The 17557-nt window shown below is 41.1% G+C and overlaps 1 protein-coding gene across 1 annotated transcript in view; it reads left to right on the plus strand.

Moving 5' to 3' along the window:
• The window catches only part of mpp7a (MAGUK p55 scaffold protein 7a), a 146924-nt gene that overhangs the window by 120899 nt on the left and 8468 nt on the right, over window positions 1-17557 (plus strand). Inside the window, exons 12-16 of the mRNA XM_073488661.1 lie at window positions 1120-1290; window positions 7570-7650; window positions 11441-11534; window positions 14433-14541; window positions 16739-16882. Coding sequence (XP_073344762.1) covers window positions 1120-1290; window positions 7570-7650; window positions 11441-11534; window positions 14433-14541; window positions 16739-16882 — 599 coding nt within the window. The remainder of the gene's footprint in view (window positions 1-1119; window positions 1291-7569; window positions 7651-11440; window positions 11535-14432; window positions 14542-16738; window positions 16883-17557) is intronic.

Genomic DNA, 17557 nt, shown 5'->3' on the forward strand with positions numbered 1-17557 from the left:
GATTGCAATATTTTTAAGCTACATCGTGATGCACAAAATTTATCTTGAAATTTTGGAATCTCCTCAAAGCACACAAAAATGCCAGGAAAATACTAGGTAATACTAGGCAACAAAATCAAATAGCAAGATACTTTTGACCAAATACCTTAATATTGATATTACAACAATATTGTATATTGGTACTTTCACAAAATATTAACACAATGAGATCTTTCATAAATAATCATCAGAAATGTGGATATACTGACTAAGTGGATAAAGGCAAGTATTAGAACAAGTAGAACAGTCTGGTAAGTTCAGAAAATTACACCACTTTACTGTAATGCAGCCTTTAAAACCAGGAAAAGTCAATTCTTACGACATATCACAATATAAGGATATCTAAAATCTAAGATGATGTAGAGTCTCATATCATGATAACAATAAAACTTATATTGCCTGTTGCTATAACTTCCTGGAGAAAATCAGAGAATGAGGAAGGAAGTCAGCAAACAAGACTAAACATAATGTGAATACAACTTTTTACCCTGTCTGTGAACTTTCCAAGGACTGTTTTCATTAGCAACTCCCATGAACCCTCGCTACTACCATCTTTTGTTTTGTTTTGAATGAGAAATCCGTTGGGGCAGAATTTATGTACTGTGTGTTAAGAGACCATAAGAATCAAGACATATGTAAAAAAGACAAGGATGAGTCTCTCATAGCTTGATTAAAGACCTCACAACCTTCTCCGAGAGGTATGTGTATCCTGTCCACAGAAGAAGAAAATTAAAATGCACTACATGTCACCAGGGGAAAATGTGACTCAAGTGTTTTAGTGTGATATCCAGGGAAACTGTTTGGCCAAGTGCTACTCTGTTCTGCTTTCACCTACAGCAAAGACAGCTTTCATAAAACCAAGCTGCACAATACAATATGAGGTATTGGACATGGAGCTGTGGAGGTGTTTGCCAAGACACTGAATTGACCATAAATCGAATTGCACAGCTGCAGGTTTAAGTGTGCATATACTCGTGTCTGAATGTAGACACAGACAGAAACCTTATTTTTTTTGTCGAATTTAGATTCACGTGTTTCTGTCTTCTCTCCCTTCCTCTGTCGTATCATCTCGACCTCCAGCTGGGTTCAGGAGAAGCTTTCGTCTCAGCAGGAGAGACAAAAAGACCAACAAGTCCATGTACGAGTGTAAGAAGAGTGAAATGTATGATATGGCTGATGTGCCGACGTATGAGGAGGTCACATCGTACCGCAGGCAGAGTGGAGCCAAACACAGACTGGTGATCATCGTAGGTGAGTAGAGAACAGAAAACCTTATCAAAAAATGCCGTTGTTGTCAAACTCTGATGTCATTGCTTACCTAAGACTTCATATTTGAGTTTTGAGTGTGCCTCTATTTCTGTTAAACTTGGCAATATAAATTTTAATAAAACCCAGCAGGGTGACACGTATAGATCACAGGAACAACTATGTGACTCAGAGTTCTTCAGCTCCAAAAGCCCCAGGTGCCTGGCCTTGCCCTCCCATGACCCCCAACCCAGAAATGAGCATCCCAACGCGGGGACTCGCTGGTAGTCATCCTGAGCCTCATTAATTTTGACTTTTAGCACTCAGTGGAATCGACGCAGCAGACCTAATATTAATCAGTCACATTTAGTACTTTCATTTACAGCACCTCACTCTCAATGTCCTTTCAATTTTTTTTCGAGCCAATGGAATTGTTAACACTTGCCTGGAGGAGCGCATGTTACAAAGCCCTACAAAGACCTTTACAATGTGCCAAGGTCTTGAAATGAATTTAGCGGTTTCTCATTCTGTGTTTGTGGTTAGAAGACGAGCGATGCCAGCAAGTGGTGGAACAATATGCTAAGCCAGGTGCAACAGTAAAGACTTAAATCTTGCTTAGGCTCAAACTGTACCATCAGTGAGTACTAGGTTTTTCCACATTTTTTTCTTTGTAGGTTTGTTACTTGTAACAAAAATTGACAAGAATGTCCCAGACACAGTTGAAACAAAACATTCTCCAACTTTTCAGTGTGATTTCTTCCAACCAATATTCAGTCATCAAGGAATGGGAACACACAAGTCTGTTCCAGTCTTCATCTTTTTGTTTCAGATGTCCCAACAGCAGTTTTTAAAACATTTGTGCAGTTAATCTAGAAATCAAAACCACTGCCAAACAGTGTCTCAAGGTCCTCTCTTTTTTTTTTTAAAACATCCTCTCTGCAGAGGTGTGCTTCTGGTCTGATTGACCAGGCCTTCATTCACTTAAACACACCACACAGAGCATGGACTTCATCAGACGTGTCGCTAATTAGTGAGCGCATTTTCCTGCCAGCATGACACAGCCTTACACAGAGGATGCTGAACCTCTCCCACCTGTCATGCTAATGTAAATATTTTCAATTAACTTCCATAATTTGGAGGACAACCCATGGACGATTTCACACATAACGAAGTGGAGGGCCAAGGAAAGATCTGCTTTATGTTTCTCAGCCTCCCTCCCTCTTCCTCTCCCCGGAGTCTCTTGATTTTTCTTATTAAAAATCTTTTCTCTGTGAATTCTCTTGTGTTTCTCTGTTCAGGGGTGCAACACTTTTTTTTCTCAATGTAAGGATGTGTGTTTTCATCACTTTCCACTAAAAGTGTCTGCGCTTCAGTGAATCGATAAAAGCAAGAAAAACTCAGTCTTAGTTATGAGTCTGTGCTGCAAATGTTCACTCAGCTTCCCCAGCCTCAGACTTTTTCAATCCCAGCAATTGACCTTTCATGCCACATATCCAGTTTACTATAATACAAATTTACCACTCAAAATTCTTAGTAGATTTTGAAACAATGGGTTCCTTGATTTCAGATGAGGACAAAGGCAGGGTTTACATTTCAAGTCTCTGATTATTGATCTTGATGGCTGAAATTGTGACAGTTGTGTCAATTTGACAGTTATGCTGTCACCAGCATATTTTATGGGATGTAGCTAGCTGCTCTGTTAGCATCCAGGATAGCTTCCTCATAGTTGGGAGACACTACGCTGTGGATGTGCTGGTGGTGAAAAGGGTTTTTCTTTTCTAACATAAATTTGTCACCCTGCATAATACTGTAGCCAGCTAATGATATTCTGCTTGGCACTGGAAATAGCCTGTTTACTATAGGAGGTAGAAATCTAGTTAGCCCAACATGCTAATGCCTGTAGCTTATGTTAGACCAGATAAACACGCAAAAATCCATTATTTACAATTCTGCTCTTGTGTTTTTGGTTTTAAAAGGTTAAAAAGAGACAACTGTCCACATGACTTGTTCTTACTACAGCCCATTGGCAGCCTTTATCAGATGGAGAAATCTTTTCAGGAATGCCTCGAGGCATTTCTTCATTAATGTAGACGCACAGGTCCACAGTACCCACTAATGAATGACCTGCTGCCCTCCTCTCGCACATACATGCAGCACATAGTCTGAGATCAGTTTCAAAGACAACTCAAGATGCTTACCTTTGTCTTTATACATTTTAAATCAGACAGCCAATGAAAATGAATTTTTACATACTGCATGCGTAGTGACTAAACCGCTGATGGTTTTGAAAGAAACATGATTATTTAACCTGACAAAAAGGGGTTTAGATTTCCAAATTTCCTTGTAACTTGACACACTGAACTTACAGAAAGAATTTGATGAATTGAACATTTTTTGTTTGGGCTTTAGCCCTAACATGTTTTAATTACACTGACGCCCAAATTAATGTTTATGTGGTATCCAAGTATATAACATTAAAACGCTATTTAAAGACTCCCCTCCTGTTGAAAATGTAGTAGCAGTGCATTGTAAATGACCCGTGGTTACCACATTACACCACTGTCATCCTTTAAAACGTGGTAGCAGCACAGCCAGCTCAGTGCGTAGTGCTGTAATACACCATGCCCTGAATGTGAGGCAGGCAGGGAGGTTTGAGGCTGGGTTAAGGCTCTGGAGCCCAGAGCCGGGCCTCATTGGGCCTAGCCTCTGCCTGTCGGCACAAACTGCAATGTGATGTGCTCCGTGCTTGGCCTGGAAGTTATTAAGCTTGCGATATTAAAGGCAACTTCTCTAATGAGTGCTGTAATGAAGTCTGACACTTTTACTAGCACAGCAATCTGCAAGGCCAGGGGTGCCACAAGAGGGCCAGCGAGAGAGACAAACGGAGGCAGAGAAAATCACATAAACACAATGTAAATACTGCAGCATAGTCCAAAAAATTTAGACGAGTTGGGCTTTTTTTATTGTGGCATTCAGATTTATAATGTTGCTGCTGTATTGGGGCATTGTTTGAAACAAACAATGCACAAAGAAGTGGCACGTTTAAGGTCAGACGGTGGAACAGGACCACAGGGCACTGCTTCTGCTTGTAAAAGACCTGGTGGTGGGCCTGTTGGGCCCCCTTGGCAGGCTGTGGTGCAGCTGGAATAAGCTTTAATCGCCACCTGAGGTATTCTGATGAAGGCCTGCTGCCATGCATCATTGATATCACAAGTGGCAAGCAAGGGAGCGATGTACAAGGTGAAAATGGTTTTATGGGCATGCAGAAGTGGGGCCGTTAGTCATACTAAGGGTAGCACAAATGACTCTGTTGGTCCCCCGTGCCCGGACCTCGATATCCACGTTCAGACTCAAGCAAACACGCTTGTGTGGAGGTTTGTGGCCTGCTGGGAGGACTGTCTGCACCACTGTAATAAGGCTCATAAAAGAGCCTCTATTACCACCCTCAGCCATCATCAGCACCTACAACAACATTGGTGCATAGCCTTGTTCAAACAGTACTGCTGCATTCCTTACTGCACTCCCGAAACAAATTCAACTCCATTTCCTCATCTTAATAAATCAGCAGCTCTCAACCCCCAGGTTCTCTGACTGTTTTCTCCTCACTGAAAAACTCTTGAAAGATTGATTGCTGTCTTCATGTCGGCCATGTGCTTGTTTATGCGAAACGGTAACCACAGAATGCCTTGCGCCATCTGTCCAAAGAGGGTCAAGGTATTTTTCTCAATTTCTTTTTTTTTTTTTTTACTCTTTTTGAATTCATTGTGTGTGCTGAGGAAACAGCTTTTATCACTTTCAGCAGTCACACAATAGGACGCAAACCATGTGTTGCTGGGTGCAGAAGTAAAGGGAAAGCACAGGGTGTGAATTTGTCTCCGTGTGAAGGCTGCCAGTGTTCAGAGATTATGCTTTAAAGAGCTTTGTTGTCCACACCTATTTATCAAGTTGTGGATCTCTTGAAAACCTTCCTGCTTCACACCAGATGAAATGTAGAGGGACGGCCCAGATAGCATGTGAGGAAACAGGAGCACTCTTTCTCTTAGGATTACAGAGCTTGTCTTTTTCCACATTTTTTCTCTCTCTCTGACTCTCTTTCCACCTAATCCGCATTGCTGAGTGAACTCATTGTCTGTTTGTTTTAGAGGACTGGCCTGCTAAACACATTTGCCTGGAGAAACGAATTTCCAATAGGGTTTGATGCGATTGTAGTGCCTGCCCAGAACGTCAGGCATGTGAGGAATCTCGAGCCAGGATCAAGCGCCGTCTCTGACTGTCCACACACTGCAGAGCTGTGGTGGAACACTGAAACGTTGAGCCATGCACTTGTAACTCCATAACTGATTTCTTGTCCAGTTTGTTGAAGACATTGATGCCATTCGCTTCAAATAAGGATGATGTAGTACCCTGGTAACAAGCACCAAAACACTGGAGAAGTGGCTTTCAGAAATGAAGACGAGACAGAGGCCAAAACTGTAAAAGACTTCCACCAAACCAAAACCAGTGTAAAAAAGGGCATTAGATTTAAACAAAAAGTGAAAAAATAAACATCTATACCTCTGCATCTACAGATGCTAACTAATTAGCTAATTTGACATGAAATTATGATGTGCTCTACAAACTGCATGTTATGATGTCTGTTCAAAACAGTTTCCGACGCTGCGTGTGTTCTTTGATATCAGAATAAAATGAATTTGTTCGATTGAACTTTCCCATCTCGACGTGTTGGGCAGTTGGCTCTTCAATGCTGGAAGGATGCTCAGCTTTTGGAGCCATAGAAGAATTAATAGTCAGTACTCCAATAGTCTCTCCTGTCTTCTCCTCTCCAACTCGTTGCCTCAGTTTTCCCACTTGGGATGGGATGGGATGCAAAATCCAGATGACTTGTGACAATACGGGAAAATGCTTCCTTACCTCTACTGTATACCTACAGTATATTGAGAGATGAATGTTTTGTCAAGATAAAGTGAGGAACTGGTGAAAAACTGACTGCAACTGTAGAATTTCTGTTGCATTGTCATATAAATCAATTATATTTGCAGTGAAAGGCTGGGTTGATAGAAATTAAATTTGCACTGTGGCAAATCGATTTAATGTTACGTAAAAGAAACACTGAAAGAGTTCCCATTTCTTTCAGAATAAACAGTGACACTGGTCTAGAAGTACAGTAAGCATAGGCACTGTAATAGAAAGTAGAGTTAAGATAAGAAAAGATAGAAACTGTATTGATGCCAGTAGGAAAATTTACATTGCATCTGAACAGAGACAGACAAGAGGTAAGAAAACAGATAAAGAACTGTTTGATTGAAATGAATAAAATGAGAAATTAAAAAACTGAAGAAAAAAAAAATGCTCATCACAATTTGCAAAGTGCAAAGTGACGTTCTCAGATTGCTTCTTCTGTCCAACTAACAGTCTAAAAGCAAGAGACTCTTCATTTTCTGTCATAAATGACAAAGAAAAGCAGCAAATCCTCACATTCAAGACGCAGGAACCAACAAATGTTTGACATTTTTTCGATTATCAAAATAGTTGAATATTAAAATGTTCTTTTAAGGGTTTAATCAAATAATGTGTGATTTACTTTTGTTTCAAGGGTCTCTCCACCAATTTTAAACATCAAGTTGAATTACAGTAACTCATCATCAGTAGTGCTCAACTTGTCCAAAAACAAAAGTAAATTGTTTGTCTTCTGTTGCTCTGACTGGAGCTTTCAAAGGTCTGAGAAAGCAAACCAGATGATGTCGGGGAGGGTCTGATGAAAGATGCTGGCAAGTTGTATTATGGGAACAGGAGGATCAAGTATTTTTGGAGCTTGACCCATACTGTGGACTGAAAGTCAGGATATCTCGGCCTCCGCTGCTTCAATTTTGACCAAATAACATTTTGACCAATGACATTCACCTATAAACAGTATTTTTTAAATCTGTTTTAGTCCCTCAAGTTTACGGAAATAAAACACTCAATTTCTTTTATATTTAAGTAAAACTGTATGTTAATTTGCATATTGTATGATGATTATGAAAAAGAATTCAGTTTAGTATATGTGATTATAACATTATTTGTAAAATCTGTTTTGGGATACATACTTAATCATGTTCTTTAGGATTGTCTTATTCCAGGTAACACTGTCACATTAGTGTTGACTTTTCCTTTTCTACATTAAATGAAGAGGGGAAAACATTCTGATTGGTAGCGCCGCTCTCTTATCTGATTGCAGAGACGTCTTGATAGATTCTGTGACTTCTGTCATTGTCATGCTGTTCTTGCTTGTTTTTGTCTGTGCAGGACCCACAGGTGTCGGCTTGAATGAGCTCAAGAGGAAACTTTTGGTCGCAGACCCCCAGCACTTCAGTGTAACCATCCCACGTAAGTTCACTCCTCTGTTAGGTCAGTCCCTGTCTGTGGTCAAATCCAACATCAGTTGAGCATCGTCCAGTAGATTCCATTAGTCTTCCAGTATTTCCTTTCCTCGTCTGTCTTTCTTTTTTTTTTCTTTCTCACAGACCATTTTTTCAAATGTCGTTGTTTAAACAGTGCAAGTGCATATAGCACAACAGAACAATTTCTAATACAAAGATTTTAGATTGCACTGCATGATGACAGGATTGTAAAATGTTTAAAAAGGTTTGATAATGTATATTTTTCATACAGTTTTTGGCATTTTTGCTTTTATATTGATAGTGAGTAGATATGGACAGGAAACAGGGTAGAGGACCAGGGACATCTGCATGCATCTTAACAAGCAAAATCTTTTATCAGCTAGCTTTCTTTCTCTGCTGTATGTGGAGTTTGGCTTGTTCTTGAGGTAAAAGCAAACATGTCTTGCTGTCAGTGAGCTTTCAGTGTAACGGCTAAATTCCACCAGATACGTGTCTGGTCCGGCTCCGCTCCGTCATGGCTCTGCCACAGCAGTGGAGCTGATAGGTTTCACTCTAGTCTATGTGTTTACTTCCACTAGCACCGCTGCGTTGCGTATCTGTTCCGTCCCAGCTCCGGCAGTCCGGACCCTTCCAGAGCTGATGTGCAGGGCTTCTATTTCTGCCGGATGCTGGAGCACGACGCAACAATTCAGCCGAATTTAGCACAGAGCAGACAGGAAGTCACACACCGAAACAACAACATAACATCCATTTAATATTCATAATAAAACACTCAAAAATCTCAAAAAAAGAGACAAATCCAAGCACTTCTTCTAATTCTTCGGTTGGGAACACTTCTTGTTGTTGTGTTTATAACACATACGTATAACTGCGGTCGCGTGTGATAATGTAATTATCGCGGGAACTCCTCGGTCTCGCAACTCCAACTGTCCAGCAGTGCTGTGCCGTGCCGGACTCAAAACGGAGCCGGTGGGGGTTGAAGGACGACGGATGACGGAGCAAAACCATACCGGAGCCGGAACGCAGCGCACATGCATCCAGTGGAATCTTAGAGTAACTGATGTAACCTCAGGGCAACTTACTGTAACAATCAAGATCCTCAGAGAGGTGAAATAAGCAAACAAGAAGAAGAAGCTGCTTGCTGGGCATGCTGCATGGCAGCATTGTCACAGTCATTACTAGTTCAATTCCAGTTGGCAACCTTGGCTGCAACTCCTTTCTCTCCCCTATCACCTGTCTGCTTCTGTCCATATCCAATTAAAGGCAAAAATGCCCCAAACACATCTTCAAAAAGAAAAAGAAGAAAAAGAAGCTGTTGTCTGGAGAAAGGACCCTCCTCAAACTGAAACCACAGCTGTGTTGTCATGGGGATAAGTTAACTCGATTCTCTTAGTGCCCAAGTTGCCTCTCTTAAATCTGTCCCTGGCGACAAACACATTGTAAAAACATTGTTGGAGAAATGTAAGCACTCAGGGTGCCAGATCAAATTCCCACTGCACAGCACCCCAGTGCACCCTGTGAGTTTTTTGGGTTTTTTTGCAACAAATCAAAATAATCACTTTAGGTTAAGGATGTTTAGCTCTCTTGATCCAGTTTAGTTTTCACAATGTGTGCGAGTGTTTGTGCTGTCTGAGCCATGAAGGTCCAGTCTGACACACACACCCAAAGGCAGTATTAGCTCTTAGGCAGCAAGGCCCAGGCGCTTGTTTCTCCTCCTCTGCAATTGTCAGCTTTTCACAGTCTGCCTGACAAGCTCCCAATGATTGAAGAAACTGCGTTTTTCTGCCTCCTGAAGACATGCCATTCCACTGCTTCAGCAGTTGGCACCGAGCTACCCAGCCTCCTTTTTTTCTCAGTTTATTTCTCGCTTTCTTTCTGTCTTTTTCTGTCTTTTTTCCCCTGCCGCCTCCTCCCTTTTTCTCTTGTATAAGGACCCAACAACAGCTCACCATAATTCTGAATGCCTTCCAGCTCTGCTGCGAACGGCAAGCTTTTTCAGTTTTTTGCAGTCCTGATGTCCCAAAGCCAACGTGTTGGGACAAATAAATCTTTTTGATTTATGAATTTAAACAGGGCAGTGGCATTAGCAATTGCATAGTTACCATCTGGGGCTTAGAGGGAAACTGCAACACGAGTTTGAGGAAATGTGACGACTGCTGATAATTCTGTTGTGTTTGTTACATGCTGTGTGGCATAATGGATGTGTCCAGGTTGAGTCTGACACTTGAAATGTCCCTGGTATTAAAATCCCATCAGTGGGGCCTTTATTTCCACAAGGCATGTTAATTGTTCTCAAATGTGACCTGTGATGCTGTGTTTTAATAGAGCCCAGACATTCTAATTCTGACCCATATAGAAGACATATGGCACAAGTCCTGGCTCTCATTGAGAGGAAAGAGACTCGGAAAAGTATCTCGTCTCCCTCTTTTTTAATGTTTGATTGCTGCCAATGGACACATGGATGTGTTTAACACTTGCTGTTGTTTCAGATTAAGCCCAAAAATGTTACCCCTTTTTGTTAATTTGAAAACCAGAGCTTTGGAGACCACCGGCTTGTGGCCCTGGTTAAGATTTTTTTTCTCTCTTTCTCTCTGTGCTTGTCGCTGTAAAATGTAAACCAGCCGCCTACGAAACACAAGGAGCATTAAAATAAGCCATTAGAGTAGGGGGTTAAACATTTTGATTCCTGTCCAAGTTTACTGATATTTTCCATGATTTGGGATTGAACGGATGCACATTCTTGTGTTGCACTGTAATTATTTTCTGCGCCACAAAACAGACGCCAAAATAAGGCATGGTGGATGGTGTTGGTCTGACTACCGACAGGCTGTTGGCACTTTCTCCTCCACATGTCTGAATGGGAGGTATAAGTATATGTTATCTTGTGACAAGGCTGTTTTGGCCTTGCCCTCGTGTTTTTCCGACTGTTGTCTGTGGCTGATGACAGAAAGTCATTGATCTTCCTCAGTGTCTTCTTCACCACAGTTGGATTTATGGTTGTCTCTCCTTCTCAAGCGAGTGACACGTTGTATAAATCACACAACTGGTTTTCCATGAACCCTGTAGATCAGTCTGGACCGTATAAAGGAAAGGCACTGGTCCACTACCAGGGCACAGCCTCAACACATGCTGACGAAAAGAACAACCCAGAGGAGAGTAGAGCAGAACTTGGCACTTTGGGTTGCAGGTGATAAAAGTTTAATAGTTTGTTTTGGAGCTGGTCGAAGTGTGTGACGGGCGTACAACTCTCCCCTCTGACCTTTGAAGCACTCCCGAAACGAGCCGGAGTGTGAGTCGACCCCTTGACCCTTACAAATCCACCAGCGCAGTGTGCTCACGTTCCCTCCACGTGCCGCCCCTACCGCCCATTTTACAATGAGGCTTTATGGTTTATGGCCAAGTAAATGTAGAGACTTGATGTTAATGAGAGCTCCCAAACTCAATTACCTTACAGCGGCTAACACTGGCGGCTAATGCTCAGGCTTCTGTTTCTACAAGCTTTGCAGCCACATTACAAGAGACAAATTTAATAAGACACAGTAAACCTCTGCTGAATGTCAGTAAAGTGTCTGAGTTTAGTGCTGCAGCACTACAGGTTGTGTATTTTATAGTGCTATTACACAATAATATATACAAGGGTTGGCACGGCCCACATGCTGTGTTTCAGACTTCCAGCGATGTTAATAAGGGGCTCACTTCAGATGCTTTCAGCCCCAACAGTGAGTCAGACAGTCTGGGTTTGAGGTAATCACAACTTCTCCTCTCCTCTCTCTCAGACACCAGTCGGGCCAAGAGGAACCAGGAGACCGACGGCGTGGAGTACCACTTCATTTCCAAACACCTCTTTGAGACGGATATCCACAACAACAAGTAGGCACTGCGGGCACCACCAAGGAAAAATGATAAAACACCCAACACACTGTTAAACTTTGAGATTAACATTAACTTTAAACAGTGAACATCGACTACAGACACTCATGATGTCATGAATGTAAAACCTGCCTCTGCAGCACGTTATGAAGAAGGCAGTTCCAATTAAGACGAGGTGCACACAGCAAAGTTAAAACATGTGAAAATCAGATTAAACAACTCTTCTTACATATGTTGTAGTAACTCATGTGAGTTAAGAATGTATTTTAGCTTTCTTATTTGCTCTACATTTTTCACTTCTATTTCAGATAACATAGTAACAAGTATATCCATTTTATCAAGTATTTTTCTTTTCTCTTATGGAGTCCTCTACCTTAATATGACTTGATTTAAAACAGACGAAAATGTTTTATTAGATTTCTATCCGTTTCCAAAACACATTCATTAGTTTCAAGAGTTTTTCATCCTAAAATATCCTGTGTTATTTCTCACTTGGGTCCTATAATCCTACTCTTCTTAAGTAAGAATTTTAAGTCACATTAATAAACAAAAATTACTCAAAATGTTAAATTTTTAAAAGCAACAACGCATGGTATTATGAGAATTAAGTTTAAATATGAAGTGAAAAGGGTTGTTATTTTATTTAAAACATACATCTTCTGACATCTTGAACATGTGTTAATCTCCGTGCAGCCCCTACTGTGTTCCAGCTGCTGCCTAAAAACTACACAACTCATACATCACACAAATACATCTAAATTGTTTCCACTGATGGAAATATAATATAATATAATATAATTTATCCTTGAAATATTAGGCATTATGACTATTTTCAAATTATTTTGTTTTTTTTGTAAAATACCTCATTTCATTTTTGCTATAATAATTAGTTAAACCAACAATTGATTATTATATTATCTCACACAAATGATCTAATCTAACGTGCTAATTTTCTTTCCACTAGTCTGAAGAGTTCATGTTATGGAGTCAGAATTGCCAAAAATCTAAAGATTAACAAAAGAAATGGTGTTTTTTCCTGTAGTGTCTGGCCTTAACAGACTAATCTCTGAGCCCTGATCATATTTGAAGGAATTTAATCATTTCAGTTATTTATACAATGTTTATAGTAGTTTCTAGCTATTACAAAAGTTTAATGAAAATAACTGTGTTCAAAGTATGTGATATTTGAAACTCCTCACCCTAATGAAAACAACAGAATCCCTCTCTATCTGTGCTCTGCTCCACTGGGAGACAGTGCAGCAGTGAAAGCAGCAGTCTGACTGGTTCGGCACTTGCTGCCACTGCTCAAACACATCCTCCCTGCTGTCGTCTGTGTTTCTCTGTAACTGAGTGTGAGCTGGTGTTGACAGGGCCAGGCCCTGTTTTGGTAACGGATCTCCAGACAGTGGCCCCGAGGTCTCTTGTCTCTGCCTCTGCCTTTCCTCAGGCACTCTCTCTGAATGCCACACCACGGCCCGCCTTGACATTTGTGGCCGACAAATTGAAATGCAAGTTGTAATAGTCATAAGAATGATTGATGCCTCTCTGCTGGTTTCACACAAGCCGGAAGCGGGGGTGGGGTATACTGTAGGGTGCACATGCAAAACATTTACTCACGCAAACACACACACACACACACTCCCTATGACACAGAGGAAAGCCTGTGGTGGTGAGTGCATATAGAGTGTCAGAGCATGCAGAGAGGAGAAGGGAAAGGGGGGCTGTATATTTAGGCCATGTTGCGGCGGAGGTTGAGGCATGCAATGTTTTTCAGTGAGTCGGAGGGGTGAGTGACAGAGCTGTGATGTGGGATGGATGCGTGGGACACTCCACGCTGAAATTACAAGGCAGGAAAGTAGACAAGGAGTGAGATGATCTTGTTTGTGTAATGCCTCATTGCATGCAACAGAAACAATGCGCAGAAATAAAAGGGTTCGGAATTGAGGCCACAACAACGTGCGTTTAGCTTGAACAACTTTCCCAAGGGAAGCCTTGTTCTGTGTCAAAATGGCAACAATCCATTATCTCAATATAGCCGAACGTCCACTGGCATGCCTTTCCTCTAATCTATATACCTTCTCCTCTGACAATAGACAGCAGAGCTTGCTGCAAGGTATGAGTTTTTAAACACAGGCTACTGCAAGCTCTTAAATTAATTTTCCCATGATTGTTTGAAACTAAAGTCTCACTTTTTAATAAAAAATGCTCAGTGAAACTTTCTTACATGGGCAATTACCATAAAAATGTCTTTTTACATGGCATCAGTCACACTAAGGCAGTCATTTTGTCCAACACTCATCATGAGCAGACTGGGAGCATACCACGCAGTCCTATTAGCTGCACTCACTTCGCTGCCTTTTTCCTTCTTGTTTCCAGCTAAAAATACACTAGTGGCTTTTTTTATTTCATGACAGCTGATTGGTGTGAAAGGGGGAGATTATCTGGTGGAAAAGTGTTTGTTTGCTTGTGTCCATGCAGCTCAAAATCCTTGTGGATTAAAGAAGGGAAAGTTTTGGCATTCAGGGGCTTTGTGGTCTTTCTGGAACAAACAGGTGTTACTGATTGAAAGGGTAGCACAGGAGATTATATAAAAACATGCTGGGCCAAAACGTCTGGTTTTTAAATTGTGCAAGAAAATACTATCTTCAGATCTGTCAGCGGTTGAAAGAGTAATCCTCCTGCCTCTGTGGATTTGTAGGGTTTATATATATCATTTTTTTCTCAGATGAATCTCAGGAGTGTGCTGACGCAGTGGACCAGATTAGGACAAGATTCTGATGTTACTCCAAAGGGACATTAGTGTTGCATTAGATACTAATCCCTGCATGAGACTCATCACAAAAAAGTGCTCAACAATCTATTTATCTCTTCTCAATCTCTTTCCATCTCACCTGTCAGGTTCATCGAGTATGGCGAGTACAAAGGGAATTACTACGGGACAAGTTTAGACTCGATACGCTCCGTCCTCTCCAAGAACAAAGTGTGCTTATTGGATGTTCAGCCTCATGTGAGTCCTCTCCATCCCATTCTAATCTTACCATACCTTTCTTCCCTGTATTTTTTATCCCTTTCCAGTGCTGCACCTACCTTTCTCAGAGGCAGATCTCTGTCTTCCCTGGTCTTCCCTGAGGTCTTAGCTGCTTACTGGATTACCAAAGCAGGGGCGTTTTGGGGGGAAATTGCTGCTAATTTCCTCTATTTGAAGATTTCCTCTTTGGCCTATTTCTTGGATGGTGACGATCAAATGGCTGGTTTGTCACAGTCCCCCGACAAACCCATGAACGCGATTCCAATTAATCCATGGCCAGGCCTGTATCATCCATCCTCGTCCTCACCAGCTTCTCACACAGGCAAATACAACATTATATATTGATGAAGGTTTTCACCTATCATTCTAGAAGCTTCTTCAGTTGTAAAGAACTGGAGGGGGGTTGCAGGCTTTAAACCCTGCGTGGGAGTGTCCTTACAGAGTCGTTAAGGACTCTTGGAGTCCAGTTGCCTATGATATAGCACTTAGAACAACATTATATAGATAAGCCTGGCATGTTCACAAACCCTAACCCTAAACCTCGCCTGAGAAGCAATCAGAGTCATTCGTCGGCGAGTGTGTGAGAAAGAGTCTGTGGAAGCTCATGTACATGTATGTATATTTAACTGTGTACTGTGCTTGTTTTTGTCGTGTTTTGCCTTCCTCTTACCTTTCATTATGATTCCAACATGACTCATAGATCAGATCAGTGGCAAAGCATGTTATTGCTCCCATGCTGACTTAGTGAGAGCTCCAATCAATGCTTCACAGTGGTTCTTCTCCTGCCCCTCCTTTGGGTTTTTATACATCTTCCTATCAGTTGTGGGTTTGGACCCACTGCCTATTAGCACAGTGAGAAGCCCCAATCGCGGTGCCAGAACCAGAGGGAAAGACTGAAGCCTGACGCCACCACTAACCAACTCTGAACTCTCTTCTACCTCTTGGGAACCAGATTGGTGGTACTGTTTCATGCATTTGCCACCAGAAAGCAGAAACAGGAAAGCCAGTTAGATACTAACATAAATGTATCCTCCACTGTCTTCTAAAAGAACCAAAGGCACTAGAAAACTAGAGGCTTGTTTTTTGTTTCATCCACCCATACGTTAAACCAATGGTTCCCAACTATTTTTGCTTGTGATCCCTGAAAAGGCAGCAACCAATTGTCATAATATGTGACCACTTAGCCAAATGTTTCTGTCTCAAATTTAGAGACCTAAAGATTATTTAATTTTATAGTCAATGAAAAAGCAAAAGTTGGAGCAAAATCTAATATATGTTAACAAAAAAGAAGACAAAGGTCCTTAAGACATTAAGGATAAAGCATCTTAAGGAAAAAGGTCCTTAAAATGGTTAGTCATGTAAATTTTAAACACCTACTTTTTCAAAGCCGCTGAGCTAATTTTAAGGAGACCTATTATGCTTCTTTGCTTTTTTCCTTTCCTCCTGTGTTTTACATTGGCTCATGTGCATGTAAAAGATCATAATTAAAAAGGTAAAAGTCTGCACCAACAGTAGCTCCTCTCTCACAGAAAACACTGCTCCTGAACTGCCTGAAATGCCTTGTTAGTAGTCCTGTCTTTGATTCCATTATTTCTTGCCATCACACTGCATAAACATGTCACACATTTGCATAACTTATGCATAGCAGTTAGTTTGGCAATTAACAGTTTATTTAGCACAGCTGCTTGCTTAAGCAATGTTACTTTATTTCCATCCCATGGAAAATGCAAAAAGAGGAGATTATCTAGGAACTACTTGGTGCCAGACCCTCTTGGCCTGCCACATCTCACCCATCTGAAACACAAGAAACAGATGGGTGCAAGTACATTTGCTACTGTACATGAAAATGACAACTGCACTGGTCAGAAACTAGCAAAGACACTTGCACTGGGCGGGTGTAAGATACAGCCCTTAGTCTTGCTTCTTGGTACCCACTTTCAATTATATCATGACCCGTCATATGTGGGACACCTCTGGAAGTCCCAACCTCCCGTTTGGAAGCCACTGCATCAAACGCGCTAGTGATCTGTCTCCTTTTTACACACCCTTAAGTTTGAGATTGATACTTTTGCATTGTACGTTTATCGTTTTCCTACCCTCTTGTTGCTCAATGGTATTGTCTTACACTCTATCTATGCTTTCACATTCATTTTTGGTTTCCTTTTTCTCTGTTCAGACACTAAAGCACCTGCGGACAGCAGAATTTAAACCCTTTGTAGTGTTTGTGAAGCCTCCTACGATCGAGAGATTGAGGGAGACCAGACAAAACGCCAAAATCATATCAGGCAAGGATGACAAGGGATCTGCCAAGCCATTCACGGTAAGAGAGAGTGATGAGAGAGTTTATTTCTCACACTGAATTAGACATTGATTGACATATGTATGTGTACAGTTTATATTGAAACAGCTTCAAGTACCAGATGGGTCTGGTTTGCCTTGATTTCGACAATCACTAGAAGTAAATTTAATGTACTTTTCAGTGTGTATCTAACACCTCAACTGATGCTCCCAAACTCGATGATATTTGTAAATGTTATTCAGATTAGATTAAGTTAAATGAAGGTTTAAAGACCTCTGTGAGGAAACTAGATCATTACAGCAGAGTGGAAACAGGATACAGCTAATAGGATATACATTAAGTAACGATAAAAGGGGGATATCAAACATATAGCCAGAGAGCAAATTTACAGCACATACAAAAAGTTTCCAACATTAAAATCTAATTATTTATTTGAGTTTTATGGTCAAATCTCGACTGTATAAAATGTAATCTATATGTTGTCAGAAGATCAGTCACAAGAAGGATGTAGCTGTCGAAACACACTGAACACACAGTCCAATGATGCGATGGTGTTATAGAAACACATTGCAACAGATTACCAGCAGAAGAAATAACAGAATCGCTATCTGGACCCTGTGTGTACAGTATGTGTATGTGAGTGATGAGGTCATCCCTTACACACCTTCATCCCAGCCCAGTGGGGACCCACATGAA

This window comes from Pagrus major, chromosome 19 (assembly GCF_040436345.1).
Source record: "Pagrus major chromosome 19, Pma_NU_1.0".
In the NCBI taxonomy this organism is placed as follows: domain Eukaryota; kingdom Metazoa; phylum Chordata; class Actinopteri; order Spariformes; family Sparidae; genus Pagrus; species Pagrus major.